Genomic DNA, 23,611 nt, shown 5'->3' with positions numbered 1-23,611 from the left:
GCTCTGTCCTGAGTGATTGACTGTAGCGCCCCCATCCCCCACCCCACACACATACACCCTATCTTTGAAAAACCAAAAGCAGGGAAGCCAGTCTATACACATCTACATGCCATCTGTATACATATGGGGCTTCTCTGGTGATTCAGATGGTAGAGAATCTGCCTGCAACACAGGAGACCTGGGTTCAATCTCTGGATCAGGAAGATCCCTTGCTCACTCCAGTATTCTTGCCTGGAGAATTCCATGGGCAGAAGAGCCTGGCCGGCTACAGTCCATGGAATTGCAAAGAGTCGGACACGACTGAGCATCTAACTAACACTTACACTAGGTGAATACACACTGAGCATGCTGAATGAATACATCACATTGCATGAGCATACAGTAAACTGCCATCTGCTTTTTCCCTCAGCAGCAGATGCTGGACCTCAAAGATAATCCTTTAGGTCTGCAGTTTTCAGCCCTGGCTGGACTTTGGAGCCCTTGGGCAGGTATGGAAAGTCTCAGCGCTGAGGCCCCACTCTACGTGAGTTACGTTAGAAGCACTGGGGATAGGACCCAGGTGTCAGGACTTTGAACCCAGGGGCTCCGGCGTGTGGCCAGGACTGAGAACGCCGCTCTGGGCTCCCCGCCAGCATCCGGAGCAGGAACCAACCTGCCTCGCGGTGTGTGGGGTGGGAGTTAATGTGACCAGGACTCTCTGATTTAATTTAATTTATTTATTTAAGGCCAAGCCAGTCAATTTATGGGATCTTAGTTCCTTGACCAGGGATTGAACCTCTGCCCCCAGCACTGGAAGTGAGGATTCTTAACCTGGACTGTCAGGGAAGTTCCAGGACTCTCTGCTTTTTAAAGCTGACAGTGCTGAGTTCTGTCTGGGAAAATGAAAAAGAAATTTTTTTTTTTTATAAAGTCAGAGAAATATCCCCAGTGTCATAGTCTCTCTTTCTCTTTGGGATGGTTACTTTGCCAGGGCTAGGACCGAGTGGGTTGAAGGTTCTCCCACCTCTTCATCAAAGAAACCTGTCAGTTAGGAACTGGAAGAGCCACCCAGCTTATCCTTGACCAAGTAAGCCCCATGGGACACCTACTGTGTTCATTTCCACAGAAGGCATTTTATAAACACTACCCCTATTCTGGAATTTGATGCTTTGACAATTGGAACTTACTAATAGTATATGTTAGTAATTGATGCTTTTGAATGGTGGTGTTGGAGAAGACTCTTGAGAGTCCCCTGGACTGCAAGGGGATCCAACCAGTCCATCCTAAAGGAAATCAGTCCTGAATATTCATTGGAAGGACTGATGCTGAAACTGAAACTCTAATACTTTGGCCGCCTGATGCGAAGAACTGACTCATTTAAAAATACCCTGATGCTGGGAAAGATTGAAGGCAGGGGGAGAAGGGAACAACAGAGGATGAGGTGGTTGGATGGCATCATCGACTCAATGGACATGAGTTTGAGCAACCTCCGGGAGTTAGTGATGGACAGGGAAAGCTGGTGTGCTGCAGTCCATGGTGTCACAAAGAGTCAGACATGGCTGAGCAACTGAACTGAACTGAATGGTATATGTATCTGGGTCTGTGTGTGTTTACGTGTGCATCTGTGTGTATATATCTGTGTATATTTGTGTCTTTATGTATGTGTGTCTCCACGTACGTGTGTGTATGTCCATGTGTCTGTGTGTGTTTGTGCTTCTGTGCGTGTCTCTGTGTGTGTGTGTGTGTGTGTGTGTGTGTGTGTGTGGTCTGGGGGAGTATGTCTCATTCACCGTGTCCCAGCTGGCATGGTCTGCAGTGTGTCAGTAAATATCTGCCAAATAAAGGCCTCCGAATAGGTGGCACTGATTGTGAGATGCTGCCTCCAGGCCCAGGACTTCAACCTCACTGGCTGGGTCTTACCCTCAATGACTCCTGTAGGAGGTGTTGCTGCTATTTGCCCATCTCCAGGTGAGGAGCCAAGGTGGTGGTGGGTGGCACGGTCACGGGCACTCTGTACTCCGCCTGTCTTCAGTGCATGGCACCGTGCCCTCCGGGAGCTGACCACCACCCCCGGGGCTTCCCCTGAGGGACGGGCGTTTGCTGAACCTGGCTTCCTGCAGGTCATGAGACAGAGAGCTGTGACCTCAATGAGCTGTGCTTCATCTCCCTGGGCCAGCGGTACTGGGGATGAGATGGTGATCGTGACACCAACTAGTGAGTCTGGTGTGTACTCTGTGTCACTGTGCTATGACTTTGCACTGTGAGCTCATTTCATCCTCACACTCCCAGGTGAAGTGAGTCCTTATTACCCTGTTGACACATGTCCTCCTGGTCACTGCTCTGCCCACAGCCTCCAAGGTCCTGCCTGTGAAGCCCTGCAGGGTCTGGCCACTCTGCTTCCTTCCTCCCCAGCTCCCTCCCCAGGATTACTAGGATTCTGAGAATAAACACTAAATATTTGTTCTCAAGAAGCTTATACCAAAGTGAAGAGCCCGATGTGTAAACCAGTAGTCATGCTCCGCTGGGGCCGTGCTATGGAACTATGACCCACGGCACTCCGTAGCCACAGGGTGATAGCTATCCCAGCCTACTGCAACCCAGGAAGGATCCTGGGCCAGGTGTAAAGTCAACCTCAACCCAAACCTTGAAGAGAGGCTTTTTAAATAACTGCTTTATTGAGGTATACTTTAAATATCATAACATTTAAGAGTACAATTCAGTGCTTTGGGGGGTAGTTTCACCCAGAGGTGCAACCATCACCATAAATTACTCTTAGAACATTTGCACAGTCCCCAGTCAGAAGCCTTTTCCATGCCCGTTTATAGGTAGTCCCTGTTCCCACCCAGCCCTACACAACTGCTGATCAGCTCACTGTCTGCTGATTTGCCTTTTCTGGACATCTTATATGAAGCAGAATCATACACTGTCTAGTCCCTCGTGTCTGGCTTCGTTCATTTATCATAACATCTCTGAGGTTTATCTATGTGGCAGCATCTGTCATCCGTCAGTTCCTTTTTATTGCTGAACAGTTCTGGTGTGTGCACTGGCCACATTTGGCCTATTCATTTCATTAATCGGTTGAGGGACATGCAGGTTGTTTCCAGTTTGGGGCTATTATGAATAACACTTCTGTGAACACTGACTCACGCCTCTTTGTGTGGACGTATGTTTTTGCTTCTCTAAGGTGGAGACCTGGGAGCGGAGTTGCTGGGTCCTGTGGGAGGTTCATGTTTACCTTTGTGAGGAACCATCACACTAGCTTCCAGAGATGTTGCCCCATTTTATGTCCCTATCTGCATGGTATGAATGTTCCAATTCTCCACATCTTAGCCAACATTTGTTATTATATGTCATTTTGATCACAGTCATTCTAGTGGGTATGATATAGATCTCATTAGACATTTGTGCTTCCTTAATGACTAATGAGCATCTGTTCAAGTGCTTATCAGTTATGGGTATATCATCTTTGGAGAACTATCTGTTCGTATTGCTTGCTCATTTTTTGATTGGGTTGTTTGTCTTATTGTTGAGCTGCAGAAGTTCTTTGTAAATACCTGATCACAAGTCCTTTAAGAGATTCGGTTTTGCAAATATTGTGCCCTAGTTTACTCTTTACCTTTTGGTTTTCTTAATGGTGGCTCTTAAGCACAAAATTTTTGAACCTTCACGAATTTTAGCGTATTGATTTTTTAAATTTTATAAACCAAGCTAAGGAAGCTTTCCCTGACACAAAGTTTATAAGATTCATCCCTCTGTGTGTTCTTTTTAAATTTGTATAGTTTTAGCTCTTACATTTAAGTTAACGATCCATTTTGAGTTAATTTTTGTATGTGGTGTGAGGTAAGGGTAAGTTCTTCCTTTTGCAAGCGGACAGATAGCCAGTTGTTCCAGCACTATTTGTTAAACAGACTATCCTTTCTTCCAGTGAACTGCCTTGGTATAGTTGTCAAAAATTAATCAACCATAAATGCAAGGGTTTATGAACTCTTAATTCTGTTCCATTGACCCATATGCCAGTACCACAATATCTTGACAGTAACTTTATAGTGAGTCTTGAAATCAGGAAGTGAAGATCCTACAAATTTGTTCTTCTTTTTCAGGAATGTTTTGGCTATTCTAGGTATTTTTCGTTACCATAAACATTTTAGAATCAGTTTGCAAATTTCTGGGAAAAGAAGTGCCTGCGGGAATTTTGATAGTGATTATGTTGAATCTAAGAGCTTCCCCAGTGGTTCAGCAGTAAAGAATCTGCCTGCAATGCAGGAGACCCATGTTCATTCCCCAGTTGGGGAAGATCCCCTGGAGGAGGAAATGGCAACCCACTCCAGTGTTCTTGCCTGGAGAATCCCATGGACAGAGGAGTCTTGCAGGCTACAGTCCATAAGGGTCGCAAAGAACGAACACGACTGAGGCAACTGAGTGATCGATGTTGAATCTATGTATCAACTTGGAAGACCAACATTGTCTTCCAATCTAAGACCATGGAATGTCTCTCCAACTACTTACAGTTTAATTTCCCTCAGTGAAATACTGTAATCGTGTATGTCTTGTATTTCTTTTGTTAAATTAATTCCTAATGTTTTATTCTAATTGATGCTATTAGGAATTTTGGGGGGGGGGGTGTGTCACACGTAGCCTGCAGGAGCTTAGTTCCCTGACTAGGGATTGAACCTGTTTCCCCCTGCAGTGGAAGCGCAGGGTCCCAACCACTGAGCTGCCAGGGAATTCCCTGGAATTATACTCTTAATTTCATTTTTGGCTGGCTCATTGTTTGCTATGTGGAAATAAAAATTGACTTCTATATATTGATCTTACATCCTGTGACCTTGTACTTGTTTACTAGTTCTCATAGTATCAAACTTTCCTTTCAGATTCCATACGATTTTCTCCGTATGGGATTACGTCATCTGAGAATGAAGCCAGTGTCCTTCTTCCTTTCCAGTCTGGATGCCTCTGGCCTGTTTCTTGTTCTTGCGAGGCTTGTTTCTGTTTGGGGGTGTCTGCCTGAACGGTTCTTCCCCTAGATGCTCCACGGCTCACTCCCTCACCCCCTCAGGTCTTAACTCAAATGTCAACTTCTTGCCAAGACCTTCTTGGAAACACCCGACTTACATTGAGCCCCGACCCCAGCCCACTCCCACTTCTAACCCTTTTCTTACTTTGCATCAATATTTCTCTTCAGCACTGGCCATCTCAGACTTTATCCCTCTCCCCTCTCAAGATGGTCCTGAGAGTTCCAAGAAGGAATAATGTGCCTGGAAGGAGGGCCTGAGTTGGTCTCAGCCACCGGGGGATGAAGGAAGGCATAGCAAGCATGCCTCTGGGGCTCTCGGATCCCTGCCCCACCCTTCCTGGCTGGGAGGGCAAGGGTCTCCATACAGATATTCAGGAGGCAGTGGGTGGGGGTACCCAGGGAGGCTCACATATATCCATGGCTGCCTGAACACCCCAGCCACATGTGGACAAGCCCCCACCTAGACAAGGGATCTACCTGAAGCTTGATTTCACCAGAACAGAAAACGCCAGCACTCAGGAGATGGGGAGAATGGAGATGGGAGCCCAGTGACTCTTTCTGCCGCTGACCCTATGGAGACCATCCTCTGCCCCTGGCGACTAGGAAAACACATTCCCTCTCGTCATGGGATTAAGGAACAGGATCTCTTTACACCCTCTCCCTTGTCCCAGAACTAGGATAGGGGCCAGGTGGGGGTGATCCCAAGGCCCAGTCTAGGCGTTTGTGGTTGGGGGCTGTGGTGGAAAAAGCCCCCAGCTGGACATCAGGCAATCCTATCCTGCTCTGTGTCTTTGCAGCAGAGTGGACTTGAGGCCAGAGAGTCAAGACTTGGGTGGGTTTCCATCTCCATCAGATAGACCTGAGGAAGCTGCCTTATTCTTGGAGTGGGGGGCGGGGCGCAGGTTGCTCCCCGACTCTGGGCCTCCATCTCTTCATCTGCACAACCAGTGTAAGAACACCTCCTCTGGGCTGGGGACTCCCCAAGAAGGTATTGACCATTAAAATATGGATTACATATTCATATACAGTATCTATATATTTTAGTGAAATACACATAAAAGGTATCATCTTAACCATTGGTTAAGTACAGAGGTCAGTGGTATTAACTACATTCCCATTGTTGTGCGCCCCCAGCAGATACTGTCCTTTAAACAGTACTGTCCACGCCCCAGGCTCCCCTCTGGGGCCCCACAGCTGTGCTGGTGTCACGCTCTGCCTGTCCGTGCACACTCGAGTGGCAAGATGACTCATGTGCTCCTCTCGATCCAGGCTGAGGCCGCGTATCGCTCATCTCCCGGTCCCCAGTGTGCTGCACAGGCTTGGCACAGAGTGGGCCCTCCATAAAAAGGGGGCGAGTTAGCCTTGCAGGAGGCAGAGCCATCACGGACCAAGCTGTTGGTGCCGTTTCTCAGGGTGGCTCCACTGGAGCATGATGGAGAGGGTCTCAAACTCGCATATCCTCCAGACAGCGCATCCAGGTCACTTAACCCTCCGGAGAGCTTTCGAGGAGGGTGCTAGTCATCTCCACTTTAGAGATGAGGAAACTTGGGGTCAAAGGAGGGTGTGTGACTTGCCCCAGCATCGTCCTCTGAGGTTACCGGCAGAGCTGGGATTCAAACCCAGGCGCTGGGGTGGGGTTGCACTAGTTTTCTTTAAATTATGAAACTTTTTAATTGATGAAAGCACTCTACATCATTAAATGCACTTTGAAAGTGATTCCATTTCACTTCAATTGTAAGTTATCTTTTGTTAATATACTTTGATTTAAAGACTACCCTGAATTTGCATTCACAGGTTGCTAGGTGAATCATTAGACGGAGTGCACAACTGCTTTATTACAATTCTTTTCTCTCCTCAGTGAGTCCGAAATGACTGAGTCTAAATTAGAGGACAGGACAGTAGACCTTATAAATGGCTAGTGTTTCTAAGGTGCATCAGCAGGATCTCTGCTAACCCTTTGAATGAACCCTTTCACTTGAGTAAAGAACTTAGTCCAATTTAATAACATTTGGACTTAAGGCTGTTTTTTCAAAGCCTATTAGCAGTTCTCAGGGACTGGCTCAGATTAAAATCAATCAGCAGAGCTTCCAGAGTTCAAATCTCTGTGGATCTGGCAGATTGCTGATGCCTCAGTTTCCTTGTCTGTGAACGGGGACAGTAATGATTAGTGAGTTGGCTGATGAAATACTGCCCGGTGCCCACAGTATCAATTATTACTGTCTCAGCTGAGCTAGCTTCTTTTGCTGATAGCTTCCACTTCACCGAGTTCACCTCGAGGCCATGTGACAGGAACTCACGTTTAATTCTGAAAAATTTCAGGCATACAGAAAGGGTGAAAGAAGAATAGCAGTCATGGACACCCTTACACCCTACATAGACTCAACAATTGTTCATGCTGCGTCATTTAATTCATTTACTGGTGTGTGTATTTTCTTCTGAACATTTCAAGCAAGTTGCTAACATCATGACCTTTTACTGCCAAACACTTCAGCATGCATCTTTTAAGGTCTAGACATTTTCCTAAGCAACCACCAAAGTGAACATTTCTACAATATCTTCTTAACGCGTAATTCATATTCAAATTTCACTTCTCAGCAGAGGGTACCTTCAAGTTTTTGGATTTTTGCCAACCTGAAGGATGAGAGTCTCTCAGCATAGTTAGAATTTTCTTGTCTCTTATTATGATTATGAACACGCATCTTCTTACATGTTCTGGGTCCCTTTCCTGGACCTATCTCCTTGTGGTTTTTGTCTGTTATAAAATCATACTTAAAAAAAAAAAATCTCTGTTTTTAAATACCAGTGAAATTAGCCTTCGTCTACCACTTGTCTTTTTTTTTTTTAATGTCACTTATGAAGTTTTATTTTTGCCATAAAAAGCTTAACTTTAGCTTTAATTTTTATGTAGTTGAATTTATCAAGTTTTTCTTTCACTGTTTCCGGATTTTGAGTCCTAAACTGAAAGCTTCTTTCACTCCTATGTTATACAGGAATCCCCTCATGTTTTCTTCCACAAGTTTTATGGGTTCACTTAAAAAAATCTGAGTCTCTGGTCCATTGGATACTTATTCAAATGTATGGTGTGAGGTATGGCTCTTTTTATCTTTTTTCAAAATCACCGTCCAGTTGTCTCAAGATCACTTATTTAAAAGTCCATCATGTCCCAATGATCTGAGATGCCACTTTCACCATACATCAAATTTCAATATGTATTTGGGCAAATTTCTGGACTTCCTATTCTGTTTCATTGCTCTGCCTGGCTATTCATGCTCCTAACTACACCATTTTAATTGCTGGGGCTTTATGATATGTTTTAATATCTGGTAGGACTTATCCCCACCACACTGCTTTTCTTTTCCAGTTTTTCTGTCTATTCTTGATTATTATTTCATATCAACTTCAGCATCAACTCCAGGAAAAACAAAAAACCCAACCCATCTTCAGTATTTTCATGAAGATCATGTTAAATGGATACATTAATATTTACCTGGGCCATACTGAACATGTTACTCTTAGGCGGCTATCTCTGGGACTCTGTTTTGGGTTGAATTATGTTCTGCCCAAAAGATACGCTTAAGTCCCAACTCCCACTTCACAATGTGACCTTATTTGGAAACAAGGCCTTCACTAAGGTAATCAAGTTAAAATGAGATCATTAGGGTGGAACCTGATCCAGCATGACTGATGAAGATGGAGGCAGAGATTGGAGTGATGACTCCGCACCAAGGAATATCCAAGACTGCCCGCCAGGCACCAGAAGCTAAGAGAGAGGCCTGGGACAGATGCTCCCCGACAGCTCTCAGAGGGAACCAACCTCGCCAACACCTTGGTCTGGGACTTCTGGCTTCCAGAACTGTTAGACAATCAGTTTCTGTTGCTTTACGCCACTCAGCTTGTGGTACTAGGAATTGACTTAAGGCCCCCAGATGATCTCTTAGGCTAGAAGTGAGATGCCCAGCCATGATTTTAAGACATCGAGAAGCATTTGTGTGCTTTCCTGACCCCAAGTGAGGCCAGCCAGGCCTGTTTCTTGCCTGCCCGAAGTTGGGTGAGTGAACCAATGAAAGCATTGGAAAGTTGGAGGTGTGACTTCACTCTCAATGGGGTAGCCAAACCCACTGAGGTCCAGGCCAGTGAATGAATCATTTGTGCAATGTGGCTCAGTGAGTCAGGGAGGGCAAGGCAGAAAGCCCCAGTTTGAGGTCTATTTCCTTTCCCCCTTCCTTAGGAATCTAGAAGCAGCCCCCTAAAAGTCATTATCCCATGAAATGACCGCGAAATGATGCAACACTCTACCCTCATGATACACGCACCATGTGCTGTGGAGAGATAAGGACAAAGGACTTAGAGAGGGGGAGTGACAGGCCCCAGGCAGTGGCTCTTACTTGCTGTGCCTTTGGACAAGTTAGTTAACTTCTCTGAGCCACAGTACCCTCCTCTCTTATTGTGGGGATGGTTAATGGTACCTGCCTCACAGGGCTAGCGTCACGATCTAAGAGGGAATGTATATAAACCACTCGGCAAAAGGCTAGGCTCATAGCAAGCACTCAGGGCTTAGTTGCTCAGTCCTGTTCCACTCTACAACTCCATGGACCGGAGCCCTCCAGGCTCCTCTGCCCATGGAATTCTCCAGGCAAGAATACTGGAGTGGGTTGCCATGACCTTCTTCAGGGGATTTTCCTGAGCCAGGGATCAAACCCAGGTCTCCCACGTTGTAGGTGGATTCTTTACTGTCTGAGCCACCAGGGAAGCCCAAGTGCTCAGTAGAGATTAGCAATTATTAGTAGAAATTGCCCCCAAATAACTTAGCCATGAAGGCAAAATTGGTAGGCACAATTTTTGAGTCTTGAACTAGGATTCTGAACACACCACTGGTAACTTCTCCTTCCTCAGGGGAGAGTTTGGAAGAGACAATGACCTCATTTGCTTCCTTCAACACTAATTAATGTTTTCTAATCATAAAAAGGAAATGACGTCTCAACTCATAGTCTGTCTAAAAAAAAATAACAACAGAGACCTGTCACTTCTCACTGCGGCGTCAGCTCCCCTCGTGGCTGGGGGGGGCTTGGGACCATGCAGGCAAGCGGTGCCCTGGGTTCAGGGCTGGGCCTGTCTGAGTCACGGAGCCCTGCTACTTCCTGGTCCCTCTCCCGGGCTCCCAGGTTCATCTGCATGCGTTTATCCAACAAACCTGCTTTGGGGTTTGTGCTGGGGACCAAGAAAGACGAGAAGTCCTGTCCCTGCTCCCAAGCTAGTGGTAGGCACAGAGATGGTTGGCCACGGGGCCATTCACACAGGCTGTGGGGCTTCATCTGGTCCCACATCAAAACTGAGAGTTGGCCTCTTGGGACTCTTACTGCCCCCGTTTTATACGGCAGAAAACTGAGACCCAACTCTCAGGGTCTGAGCAGTAGATCACTGAGACCCATCCTGCAGAAGTATTTCATCCAGACTTTTCTATTCTGCGACAGTGTTTGTTTCCAGGGAGACAGCCCCTCCCCTGGGCATCTTTCCCTCACATTCCTCTCCTAGCTGGGGGAGAGCCCCTTTTCTGGTCTTTCTTATCTCTATCCTGACTCTTAGCACCTGAGCTGCACTTGTCTAATTGACAAATCTGTCTCCCTGACAGAATGTTTATTGTGGAAATGACTGCAGTGCTTTAATTCCTGTCCATCTGAAACCTTTTAACTTCACTGTATTCTACTGAACTGAGAGGTCAGCAATTCTGAGACCCCTCCCCTCTTTAATGTATACGCCATTAAGAAAGAGAAACGCTGGGGATTTCCCTGATCCTTCCAATGCTGCTGCTGCTACTGCTAAGTCGCTTCAGTCGTGTCCGACTCTGTGCGACCCCACAGACGGGGGCCCACCAGGCTCCCCCGTCCCTGGGATTCTCCAGGCAAGAACACTGGAGTGGGTTGCCATTTCCTTCTCCAATGCGTGAAAGTGAAAGTGAAAAGGGAAAGTGAAGTCGCTCAGTCGTGTCTGACTCTTCGGGACCCCACAGACTGCAGCCCACCAGGCTCCTCTGCCCATGGGATTTCCAGGCAAGAGTGCTGGAGTGGGCGCCACTGCCTCCTCTGGATGCAGGAGTTCAATTCCTGGTGGGGGAACTAAGATCCCATATGGTGAGGGGCAACTAAGCCCACGTACCGCAACTCCTGAGTCCATGTGCCACGACTAAAGAGAAGCCTGTTCTCTGTGATGAGACCCCAGTGCCACAGCTAAGACCAGGCGCAGCCAAATAAATAAATATGGAAAAATTAAACAGAGGGGAATGCTGGCTATTAACTACGCCAATCAACTATGCTTTGCCTCTGCTCGTAAGTCTATATTCCACTTTGAGGAATGTTAAAATATGAAAAGTGTGTTTTAGGCTCAATGAAATATATTATAAAAGCAATTGTTGCTTTTGAACACATCCTTTGGAAAGAAGATTTCGTAGCTATCCATATATTAATAGTAACAAAATTCACTAAATATCCTGTTCCAGGCATTGCTCTAAAGTGCTTTTCATCCATGATCTCATATCAGGAGTTGGCAAACTTTTCCTGTAAAGGGACAGAAGTAAATAGCTTAGGCTCTGTGAGCCAGACAGCGCCACAGTCATTCACCTCCCACTGTAATGTGAAAGCAGCCACAGAGGATAGTGCCAATGTGTATAGCTGAGTTTTAATAAAGCATTATCTGTGGACAATAAAATGTGAATTTCATACAACTTTCGTGTCACAAAAATATCCCTCTTCTTTTGATTTTCCTCCCAACCATTTAAAATATAAAAACCATTCTTAGGTTGTGAAGCATACAGAAAGGGAGCAGGCTAGATCTGGCTCATGGGCTGCAGTTTGCTGACCTGTTTCATACGATCTTCGCATCAGCCCTACAAGATAGATGCTATTATTGTCTTCATTCTCTACGTCAGGCAACTGAGTCTCAGAGAGGCAAAGTAACTTGTCTGAGGACAGCTTGGTGAGTGCTCAAGCTGGGATTCTAACCCAGGCAGTCGAACTCTGTACCTTGCTTTTAGTAAGTTACCTGAAATATGGTAAATAGGGCTTATCCTAGATATGGTTGCCTTTTAATACTTTTAGCTTTCCCCCCAATTACAAAAGTTCCACATTTGTGTTAGAAAATTCAAATCATACAGAGCTTTAAGGAAGAAAATGAAAGTAACCCCACCCTCCAGAGACAAACACTCAAGGTTTTGCACACAGAGTCCACACAGTGCTGACTAGATGTGGAATGTTCTGGACACTGTGTGACTTTGGATAGGTTGCCTAATGTCTCTGGGTCCTTGTCTCCCAGATGAGGGGGCTGACTGAAATGGTGCACTCCCATGGGCCTTCCTGGTCCTGACCATGGTGATCTGTTTTTAAGGATTGTGCAATAGAAGCCGGTTCTGTCCTAACTGCCTGGGTGTGGAGGGTGAAGTCACCCCTTGCCAGCCCGGCTGCTGAGCATCTGTGCCTACGCGTGTGCTCAGTAGTTCAGTCGTATCCAACTCTTTCTACCTGCACGGACTGAAGGGCACTAGGCTCCTCTATCCAGGGGATTCTCCAGTCAACAATACTGCAACGGGTATTCCCTTCTCCATCCCCTTCTCCAGGGGATCTTCCCGGCCCAGGGATCGAACTCCAGTCTCCTGCATTGTAGGCAGATTCTTTACCATCTGAGCCACCAGCTGTGCCTGTGGCTGCCCCAAATCCCAAGCACTGAGTGACTTCAGAGAGACAACAGGGACACCAGGGCTGGAGTCCGGGGCTCTAGGAGGCTTAGGCTCCCTCCAGGGCTGCTGCCAGAGGCAGAGCTTCAGGCAAGCTGAGTCAGAGGCTTCAGCCAGAGCTGTGGGGACGCACTTGCAACAGGCCACAGGCCTTACAGACTGGGTTTCCTACCGCAGGATGCCGGGGTCCCCCTCCATATCACCATCAGACAGGACCAGGATCTGAATCTGATGATTACCAGCTGTGCCATCTTGGGCACATTCTCCTCTCTGAGCTGTTTTCTTGCCTGTAAGATGAGAATAATAATCACCTCATGGGATCATTGACTGCTTCATGAGATATCTGTAATCCAGCTGGCACGGGGTGAGGCTTCATGAATGGCCATTCCTGTCCCTTTCTCTCTTACACTTTTCAACAGCACCTCATAGGAAATTTTTTCACCGTGCTACAAATTGTGGACCTACTATGTGCCAGGCACTGTAACTATGATAGAAAGGTGGGGAGATCAAAGATCAGAAAAACACACTTCCCGCCCTTAAGCAACTCAGGATAAGATAAGGACCTAAGAGATGTTTACATAATTAGAAAGTTCTGGACAAAGTCTTCCAGGACCTAGGGCAGAAGTGACGGCGGTGTCACTAAGTCTTGCGACCCCATGGACTGTGTAGCCTGCCAGGCTCCTCTGTTTATGGGATTCTCCAGGAAAGAAAACTGGAGTGGGCTCCCATTTCCATCTCCAGGGAATCTTCCAGACTCAGGGCCCAGGAATCAAACTCGGGTCTCCTGCATTGCAGGCAGATTCTTTACCAACTGAGCTACGAGGGAAGCCCTAGGGCAGAAGTCAGAGAAACCAAAGAAGGCCTCCTGGGGATGGCACTCTGGGATTTGGGGCCCTAAGGAGAGCATCCTGGCATGGGAAGGGGGCAGTATGAGCAAAGGAGTGGGGGTGGGAAAGGAGGAGAAACCAGGGATTTGCCTAGAATGCAATGAGAGAATCCAAGACAGCAGTGGGGGCGGGGCCAGATGAAGGGGTGGTGCCCAGGGGTGGGATTTCCCGGGACAGAGGGAGTTATGAAGGGTACTAAGCAAAGGCAAGAGCTGCCTGCCACACAGCACAAGGGGGACCGTACAAGGATCCCAGAAGAGAACATGAATAGTGGGAGCCAGCACCCTCTCTCGAGAGCACCCCCTCCAGATGGGATCCACAGCAGGCCCTAGATGGATGGTACTCCTAAGAGCCAATTCTGACTCCATGATGGATCTGTTTCTTTGACTTTAACCTTGTTTTTCATCGTTTTTATTATAATCATATATAACGGCCTGCCTCAGGGAACCCTGCCCCTCTGCTTGAAGAAATTAACACTCTCCCTTCCTGAGGTTGGCCATTCCAAGAGATATTTGTAGGATAATAGTCTTTACTTCCTCACTCCTCCCCCTATCTGTCCTATAAAATAACGGGCTTCCCAACCCCCCTGTGCTGTGCCCTGCTGTGCTTAGTTGCTCAGTTGACTCTTTGTGACCCCATGGACTGTAGCCCACCAGGCTCCTCTGTCCATGGGGATTCTCCAGGCAAAAATACTGGAGTGTGTTGCCATCCCCTCCTCCAGGGGATCTTCCCAACCCAGGGATTGAACCCATGTCTTCTGTATTGCAAGTGAATTCTCTACTGTCTGAACCACTAGGGAAGCCCAAGAAATACTGGAGTGGGTAGCCTATCCCTTCTCCAGGGGATTTTCCCAACCCAGGGTCTCCTGCATTGCAGACAGATTCTTAACCAGCTGAGCTAGAAGATGGTTATTTTGAGACACTAGTCTGCCATCTTGGACTGGGTAGCGCTTCCAGTTTACAAATGGGGAAACAGAGGCTCAGAAACGTTAAGCCATCTGCCTGCCAAGGTCACAGAGCAGACAGTGAGCTGGGGCTACTTTCTGACTAGCATCTGTGGGAGCACCATTTTTTCTCCTCCAGTGACCTCAGAACAGGTCCAAAGTCAACTCTGAGGGCAGGATTTAGACAGGGATTGGAGTGTAAAATCAATCGTGGCTACTCAGTCTCCCCACAGCCCCTATGTCCTTACCTCCGTCACAGAAAGGAGGGAGTCGGGACACGAGAGGAAAAGTCACTTTTCACTGTCAAGCTACACATTAACGGTGCCTCCAGGTTTACTCTACACTGCCTCCAGGTCTATTCCTGAGCACAGCTAAAATCAGCAAGAGCCCAGGTGAGAAAGACCAGGTTCCCTCCCCTGAGTCAAAATCCCCTGATGCTCTTTCATGTTCCTCGGCCTCCCAGGGCCACAACTCCAGTCCCTTCTGCCTCTGCAGTCTCCACAGACCAGATTATGTTGGGCCCTCTTTGGCTCCATCTCCACCCAGAAGCAGCACCTCTACATCCTGGACTGAGGGCCTACCGGGCTACACCTTTACCACCAAACTCCCCAACCTGAGCCACTGTGTGTTGATTGGGCTCAAGGAGGGACCTCTGTACCAGCCTCACCTACCAGCATCCAGTGGTGACCTTCTCACCAGGCTCTGGTGCCAAATGCTGAAACACAAAATGGCACGATTATATAAGAAGTGCTCTTCTGGGAAGGGGAAAACCAAAAGATCTAGTGAATCATAGCAAGAAGGCATGGGTAGGGCCTGGGCTCCTTATATCTATCATCTCTAACTTGGGCCTCAAATCATTCACAAAGTAGGCAGTTGTAAGAAAATTGTTCAGATGTCAGCTTAGAGGCTCATTAGGGGAAGAGATTCAGCTAGGATCACCCAGGAGCAAAATGACAGCATGGCGGCCAAGCTCTGCTCTTTCTAGGCAGGCTAGAGAGGAAAACCATGCAGAGCTCAGCAGACACCTGATTGTAGGGCCACACTGCCACTTACCGCTCTAATATTTGTATTAAAAAAATTTGCTTTCCGAAAATATGTATTAAAAACTGCTCTTGGTAAAACACACACACACACACACAACTTGGGATAGATCAAGTTGGTATGCTGTGAAGTCAGCAGCTGTAACATTTCATGATTCAATGCATAAAATATGTTGAGTTCCTCAGCTGAATAAGTAGTATAAACAAATACTTTCTCTCTCTTTTTTTTAAAGATACAGGGCGGGTGTTGCCATAATCTAAGGACCTCTTTGCTGTTGTCAGCCAGTGTTCACCTGAAGGCCAAAAATGCTCTTTTTAAAAAAGCACTTAGCCTTTTACTTTTTTAGAATTTAGGCAGAAAGTCTGAGCATGTGAGAACACAAACTAAGCGAGGCAAATGCAGAAGTTGCCTCTGCTGATACAACCAGCAGATCAACGACACTGGGTGTTAGTGAAATACCCCGCTCTCCTAGAGGAGAGGGGAGGAAACCACAGAATGTTCCCGACTCAGCACCCCAGGCTGATGGCGCAATATTTGTGTTTGTGTACCTAGCACTTCGGTGCCGCCGGGGATCGGGAGGTCGGAGGGCTTCACTAGGGTCCAGGATGAGGGTGACCGCATGGGGGTCTCCCCAAACCTTTGTCCAGGTCCTGTAAATCCTCTTAAAATGCTGTAGGATTATATTTCAAGACCAGCTCACGTTGATGGCAAGAACCAGGGCCCTGGGGCTGGACGGTGCTCGGGTTCCCACTTGCCGTTCCCAGCCTAGCGCTTAATAGGCGCTCAATCAGTACATGTTTGGGGACTAAAAGAAAATCACCAGGAAAAGGGAATGGTAATCCACTCCAGTATTCTTGCCTGGGAAATTCTATGGACAGAGGAGCCTGGTGGGCTCCAGTCCATGAGGTCGCAAAGAATCTGAAGAAACCACCACAAAGAGATGAAGCCGCTGAGACTTAAGAAAACGCGAGCAGAAGAAAGGCGTCTGGCGGCTCCTGTGGGGGCGCTGTCGATCCGCACTGGGCGGGGGGTCGCCTCACTAAAAGCCGGACGTCCGCAATCCACAACCGCACCTTGCGACCCCCACCCTCATTTCAGACCCCTGACCCGCCTTCCTCGGCTCACAACCACGTAAGGACCACATGACTAGGACTGACATTTTTCTGCTTGGGGTTTGGTTGGACGGCATTTTACTTGTTAAATGTACATTTTAAAGTAACAGGAAAGCCTGGGGAACAGGAATGTATTTCCCTGGACACCTCCACCCCAACCTACCCCGGTTGTTCTTGAGCGGACAAACTCAATTTTTCTCCGACCCTCATTTCAGTCTCCTCTCGGCCCGCTCACCCCCAGCAGTGCGATACTGGGCAAGTATAATAAATCGCTTCTCCTCGGGAACCCGTGTTTCCTCGCCTGCTGGGTATGAGGAAATGAGAGAAAGCGGCGCCTGTGTATCCAGTAACAAAGGAGACCCCTTTCGGCTCCGGTCGGCGGAGGAGCGGGCGCCGGGAAGCAGCGCGGCGGAGAGGGTGGGGAGGGAGGGGAGGCGGGGGCCCGTGGCACGCGGCCCGCTCCCAGGCACTCGCACACGGGAGTCAGCCCTCGGCTGGCAGAGCGCCCACCCTCTCCCCTCCGCGCTGGGCCCGGAGAGTGGCCCGGACCAGCTCCCCTAGGGACGCGCCAGGCGCAGGCTGGACGGCCGGGCGGAGGCCGAAGCCCGAGCCAGAGCTTAGCCAGCGGACCCCACTCGGAGGCCGCTGACGTCTTCGCCTTTGGCTGCTCCGGCGCCAAACCCGGCAAGGCGGGTGACGTCACCACACCAGTCACGTGACCGTCATTCAAACAAACAATCCCCTCCCCCACAGCGCGCGCGCGCGCGCGCGCCCCGCCCCGCGCCGCCCCGCTTGCTTACGCGGAGCCACAATATAAACGCTCTCCGCCGGCTCGGACTCGCGGCGAAAGACTTCGGGGCCCTGGGCGAGTCGCGGGTGGAAGGGCCTTCGGGAGAGCAACAAGGAAGCCGAGGCGGTCGAGAGTCCCACACGGCGACCCCTCGCTCGGTCCAAAGGCAGTTTGGGTTTGGCGCAAAGAAAACCGGGGTCGGGCTTTTCCTCGAAAGCCATCGCCCTGCTGTTCGCTTCCCGGGACAAAGAACGCAGGACGACTTGCACGCTGGGGGCGCTGGGGCCGGCCATGGTCATGGAAGTGGTCTCCCTGGACGCCGGAGGCCTCCGGACGCTACTGCGGGAGCGCGCGGCGCAGTGCCTGCTGTTGGACTGTCGCTCCTTCTTCGCTTTCAACGCCGGCCACATCGCCGGCTCGGTCAACGTGCGCTTCAGCACCATTGTGCGTCGGCGGGCCAAGGGCGCCATGGGTCTGGAGCACATCGTGCCCAACGCCGAGCTGCGCGGCCGCCTGCTGGCCGGCGCCTACCACGCCGTGGTGCTGCTGGACGAGCGCAGCGCCGCGCTGGACTGCGCCAAGCGCGACGGCACCCTGGCCCTGGCCGCCGGAGCGCTCTGCCGCGAGGCGCGCAGCGCGCAAATCTTTTTGCTCAAAGGTACGCCTTCGGGGACGCTCAGGGGCGGGCCTCACGCCCTCCGCCGCCTAGTCTGGGGACCCCTGGTTCTCAGCTGCGGGGGGTGCTGCTCCACCTGGAGAGCTTGGACGCCTGAGTCTCATTGTGGGGACTTGTTGGCTTTGTTTGGCTCTAGGAACAAAGACTCGCCTGGGGCTCTCCGGGCTAAACTTCCAGCTCTGGTGGATGAGGAAGTTGTATGAAGGTACCCTGTCTCGGCGGTACTAATGAAAAAAATGTGTCTCTTTGTGTTCGCAGGAGGATATGAAGCTTTTTCTGCTTCCTACCCGGAGCTGTGCAGCAAACAGTCGACCCCCATGGGGCTCAGCCTTCCCCTGAGTACTAGTGTCCCTGACAGCGCTGAATCGGGGTGCAGTTCCTGCAGCACCCCACTCTACGATCAGGTTAGTAGGGGGCTGTGCCGGAGGGGAGAAGGAAGAGCTGGCAAAGGTGGCAGAGCCGCGCTAGTGAAAATATAGAAAGTGACGTGCAGCTTTATTTATAACAGGGGACACAGGAGATTTCATTTATCCCGTGGTTAAATGGTATGATGGAGCCGAGCCTCTAATTGTTGGCACTACAGAAACGAGCTTGTTGGCCCTGCCTAGGCAAATGGGTTTAGTCCCATATTTATTGACACTCTTAACAGTGCTGTGAGGTTCACCCAATATTGAAACTAACTTATCCAGGAGGGAGGTTTTGTGGATGTGGGCACCACCATTGCGTTGAACAAAGCTTGACAAGCGTTGGATGTTTCTGGATTTCAGGGTGGCCCAGTGGAGATCCTGCCCTTTCTGTACCTGGGCAGTGCCTATCATGCTTCCCGCAAGGACATGCTGGATGCCTTGGGCATCACTGCCTTGATCAACGTCTCTGCGAACTGTCCCAACCATTTCGAGGGTCACTACCAGTACAAGAGCATCCCCGTGGAGGACAACCACAAGGCGGACATCAGCTCCTGGTTCAATGAGGCAATTGACTTCATAGGTAAGTGGAGCAGATGCCTGGGACTTTGCCACACACCTTCTGTTTCAGTGACTGAGACTAAACTCCATGGCAAGAACTTGAGCGACATAGATTTAAGCTTTCCTCTAGACATTAAAATCAGTCTGGCATGGGCAGCATCCCTGCAAAGTACAGTTTCGATGTCCCACTTTATAAATTAGCAAACTGAATCTCAGGTTGAATTGATCTGTCCAATATCAATCTGCTAAGTGGCGATGCCTTGCCTGGGTTTAAATCCCCCGCTGTTTAAATCCACTGTGCCCGCATTGCCTTCATGGACAGTATGTCTGTGATGACATGAGGTGATATCGACCATACTGGACAGGACACATGTGGCATTTCTTAGACACCTGGGGTTGGTTGGAGTCATTCTCCTGGGCTCTCAAATAACCAGCTGCCCTTTGTTTTCCAGACTCCATCAAGAATGCTGGTGGAAGGGTGTTTGTCCACTGTCAGGCGGGCATTTCCCGATCGGCCACCATCTGCCTCGCTTACCTCATGAGGACTAACCGAGTCAAGCTGGATGAGGCCTTTGAGTTCGTGAAGCAGAGGAGAAGCATCATCTCCCCCAACTTCAGCTTCATGGGCCAGCTGCTGCAGTTTGAGTCGCAGGTCCTGGCCCCCCACTGCTCGGCAGAGGCGGGGAGCCCCGCCATGGCTGTGCTTGACTGCAGCACCTCCACCACCACTGTCTTCAACTTCCCGGTCTCCATTCCCGTCCACCCCACAAACAGTGCGTTGAGCTACCTTCAGAGCCCTATCACGACCTCTCCCAGCTGCTGAAAAGCCACGGGAGGTGATCTTCACAACCCACCGGGATTCCAGGCTCCTGGAAAGTGGAAATGCAATAACTCCAGGGAAGGGGGCTCGTGAGGGCTGGTCTTTATTTATTTAATTTCACCCAAGTTCCACTGGGTTCCTGAGCAGTTGTAATGATGACTTCACGCCAAGATGTTTGCTGAACTCAGCACATTTCGGGACCAACATACAGTGGGTACATCAAGTCCCTCGGACAGAAAGGGGCAGAAGAGAGAGGACTCAAGTGTGAGAGCCGATTTCTTTTTGTCCCTGTTTTCTGAAGACACTTTTCATGCTTGACATACCTACCAGTATTACCATTCCCGACAACGCATATACATATGAGAATATACTTTGTTTTATTTATTTTTGTGTAGGCGGTCCACCTTCACAAATGTCAGTGTCTACTCCTAGAAGAACCAAATACCTCAATTTTTGTGTTTGAGTACTGTAATATCCTGTAAATATATCCTAAGCAGGTTTGTTTTCAACACTGGAAAGCACCAGTGTTGATTTTGTTTTGTTTTTTAAGTTGCCAACAGTTGTATGTTTGCTGATTATTTATGACCTGAAATAATATATATCTTCTTCTAAGAAGACATTTTGTTACATAAGGATGACTTTTTTATACAACAGAATAAATTATGGCATTTCTATTGAAATCTCGATGCTTTTCTTGGTCAGCCCTCTTATTCCTTTCCCATAACTGGAATAGGGGAAAACAAGGTCCTTCAGAATATGTTTTGGCATCTGATCCCATACTCCTTGGTGGCCCCCCAGTCCCATAAGATGGCTGGGTTGCCAGGGTGGTAGAGAAATGTGATCAATTATTTTATAAAAGTACTAGAACCTGCTCTTGGTAATGAATTCAAGTGTCTGCCTATGTTTTTCCCAACATGTCACACAGGGAACCCAAGTGTACCCAGAGCCAAAGCTAGGAATAAGTGGCCATATGCTTGGTTGCTTTTCTCATTTACTACCTTCCCCCAGGTTAATCTTAAAAAGCCTCCTCCCCTCCTCTGATCTCTACTAAAGAGATAAAGATAGTTCCTCAGTAGGCTTGGCACAAGTATGTTTCTACCATGTGCAAGGTGGGCTGTGCTTACCCCAGAACAACTCAGCAAGATCTGTAAAGGATAGAGACCCAGCATAGCTAAGGAACACAAGTGGGGGAGTTGGGCCCTATGTCTGTTTTGTTTCCTAATTTTATGGCCTTTTTATTTCATCACTTGCTTCTCACGTGCTCTTTTTCTTTTGAAAAGACCTTTATTAATTATGAAAGGAATACTGAGCACAGTAAGCCAATACAATGCAGACAAGTCACCTGGAGCCCCCACCCCAGCCTGACCCTTACTATTTTGGAGCCCGTTCCCTGGGCATCTCCGCATCTGTACCCAGCATTTTTGGTGGCAGCCTCCTTCAGGTCACTTGCTGCCCTGATTTCATAATTTTGTTGAAGAAGATAGACAATTAAATCTGGCTTGCTCTAGGGCAATATTCTGGATTTTCACTGTCTTGCCAAACAGCCCGAAACAGAGAAGGTGTAATTGACTACCAACCCGTAGCCCAGTCTTTAATGCTGAATTAAACAACAGAGAAGCTTCTGGATTGCTGGCCCCTTAGCCTCTGCATTCCTTTGTTTCTGGATAAAGTGCTGTAGGAAGCCAGAAAGCAAACAGCGTAGTTTTCCAGGGGTTCCCAGAGTAGTGGTCTTGGTCCAGGCCCATTGTTCAAGGCCTTGACCTTTCTCCACTGGGTCACCATGCACCGCTTGACTCCCAGCGCCAGGAAGATTTCTTTTCCCTGCTCTGAGAACTTACCCTGGGCCGGCAAGTTCATTTCCTCGTCTGGGCTTCCGATTACAAGTGTTCACGCCTTTCAAAACAAACCATATCCAATTTTGTTTCGTCTGTTTTGTTTTTTATCAAACCCTAGACATTTACTATTGCAAATATCTCCCTTTGTGGAAGCATACCAGCGACTTCAAGTCCACGGCAGATGCCACGGCTGCCATCACTGTGGGCTTGGGCCATCGCTTTCTGCTTGGCAGGCATCGGCTGAACCAGAATTAATCTCCAATGTGATCCACACAGTGGAAAAATACAGTGGCTGCCTAAGGGAAACGCCAGTGAAAACAATTCACTCACGTATCCCAGGGCAAGCTACTTAACCTCCCTCCAGCCACGATAGCCAGCATTATAATAACCCCTCTTCTTTGTGTGTTCAGTTCCTGGTCTTCAGGCCCTCCAGAAAATGTCACTTTGGGCCTGAGACTGCTTTTCTTAGGAAGGATGAAGTGAAGTGAAGTGAAGTTGCTCAGTTCATGTCTGACTCGTTGCGACCATGGACCGTAGCCCACCAGGCCTCTGTCCATGGGATTCTCCAGGCAAGAATACTGGAGTATGTTGCCATTTCCTTCTGCAGGAGATCTTCCCAACCCAGGGATTGAACCCGGCTCTCCCGCATTGTAGGCAGATGCTTTATCGTCTGAGCCACCAGGGAAGTCAAGATAAAAATTACCTAAGATGAGAAGAAAGATGCTTAAGCTATTAAAATGTTTCTCAGCTGGGAGACTGACATAGGGACATCTCAATCATTTAATACCGATAAATGTAATAACAGCTGTCAGTTTTAGAACTGGTGCGCTGTGCTAGCCACCGTACTAACTGCTTTCCATAGGATTGAATTTAACCTTTAAAGCAAAATCCATTTTACAGAGGTGGAAACAGAGGCTCAGAGAGGTGAAGTGACAGCCCTCTGATTGTAGCTCAAGGTCATACAGCAAGTAAAAGGCCTTGCAGAGATGGGAACGTGGGCGTGTAAAAAGACTAGGGAAGGAAGCTCCAGTTCAGTCCAAAAGACAGCTCATAGGAGTGAGGAAAAGATGAGCTTTATAGCCAACCAGGCGTCACCATGGTTTTACCCCATGATATTGAGGTGGAAAAACCATTTATCCCTTTGGGCCTCAGTTTCCTCATCTGTAAAATGAAGATAAAAAAACCTATTGGACTTCACCTGGGAGGGAGAGATAGGCTCTTGAATGTAGAAGTGCCTGGCAGGTTGTGGGCCCTGGAAAAACGTCAGATTCCTTTCTCCTCTCCTGATGACCACTAGCGGTTCTTGGGGCCCAGTTTTCCCACCCAGAAAATGACCAGTTTGCACTGGATCTAATGGGTAAGCTTCCTCCCAGCCCTCTAATTCTAGGACGTAGAATATGCATCAATGCATACTTTATGCTTTCCTGTGGTTTCCAGGCATCCATTATTCCATTAGGAGACTACCAACCCCAGATGCTTCCACCGCATCCTCTCTTTTCTTTGGAATTTTGCAAATCGCAGCTAATTTGCTTTAGGCTTGCAGCCTCTGGCCTCCATTTCCCTCCCTCCCTCCCCTGGCTCCTGGCAGATGACATCATGGTGTGTACACCTTTAAGATTATATAAATCTGTGATCACACAGTAGCCTCCATCCCCATGGAAACCCGGAGGAGTTTCCCTTTTGTGAGGAAAGCTGTCATGTCACTTCCTGGTGCTGACAAATCAGTTTAGGAGATTAAAATAAAGGGGTGGGGGGAGGTGGCCTCTGAGAACTGCTGGCTCGGTGGTTTCTGGTTGCCATACACAGAGGCAAACAAAGCCGAGGCC

At 48.5% G+C, this 23,611-nt stretch overlaps 1 protein-coding gene across 1 annotated transcript; it reads left to right on the top strand.

Moving 5' to 3' along the window:
• On the top strand, positions 17,479-20,634 carry DUSP1 (dual specificity phosphatase 1). The gene is made up of 4 exons (XM_018065720.1): positions 17,479-18,147; positions 18,424-18,569; positions 18,933-19,152; positions 19,583-20,634. Exons 1-4 carry the CDS (start codon positions 17,781-17,783, stop codon positions 19,951-19,953), a joined length of 1,104 nt encoding a protein of 367 aa, XP_017921209.1. The 5' UTR covers positions 17,479-17,780; the 3' UTR covers positions 19,954-20,634.

The sequence above is a fragment of the Capra hircus genome, chromosome 20 (genome assembly GCF_001704415.2).
Source record: "Capra hircus breed San Clemente chromosome 20, ASM170441v1, whole genome shotgun sequence".
Lineage (NCBI taxonomy): Eukaryota > Metazoa > Chordata > Mammalia > Artiodactyla > Bovidae > Capra > Capra hircus.
Note: the sequence above shows the minus strand (reverse complement) of the source record. Positions and strands in the feature narration are given on the sequence as shown.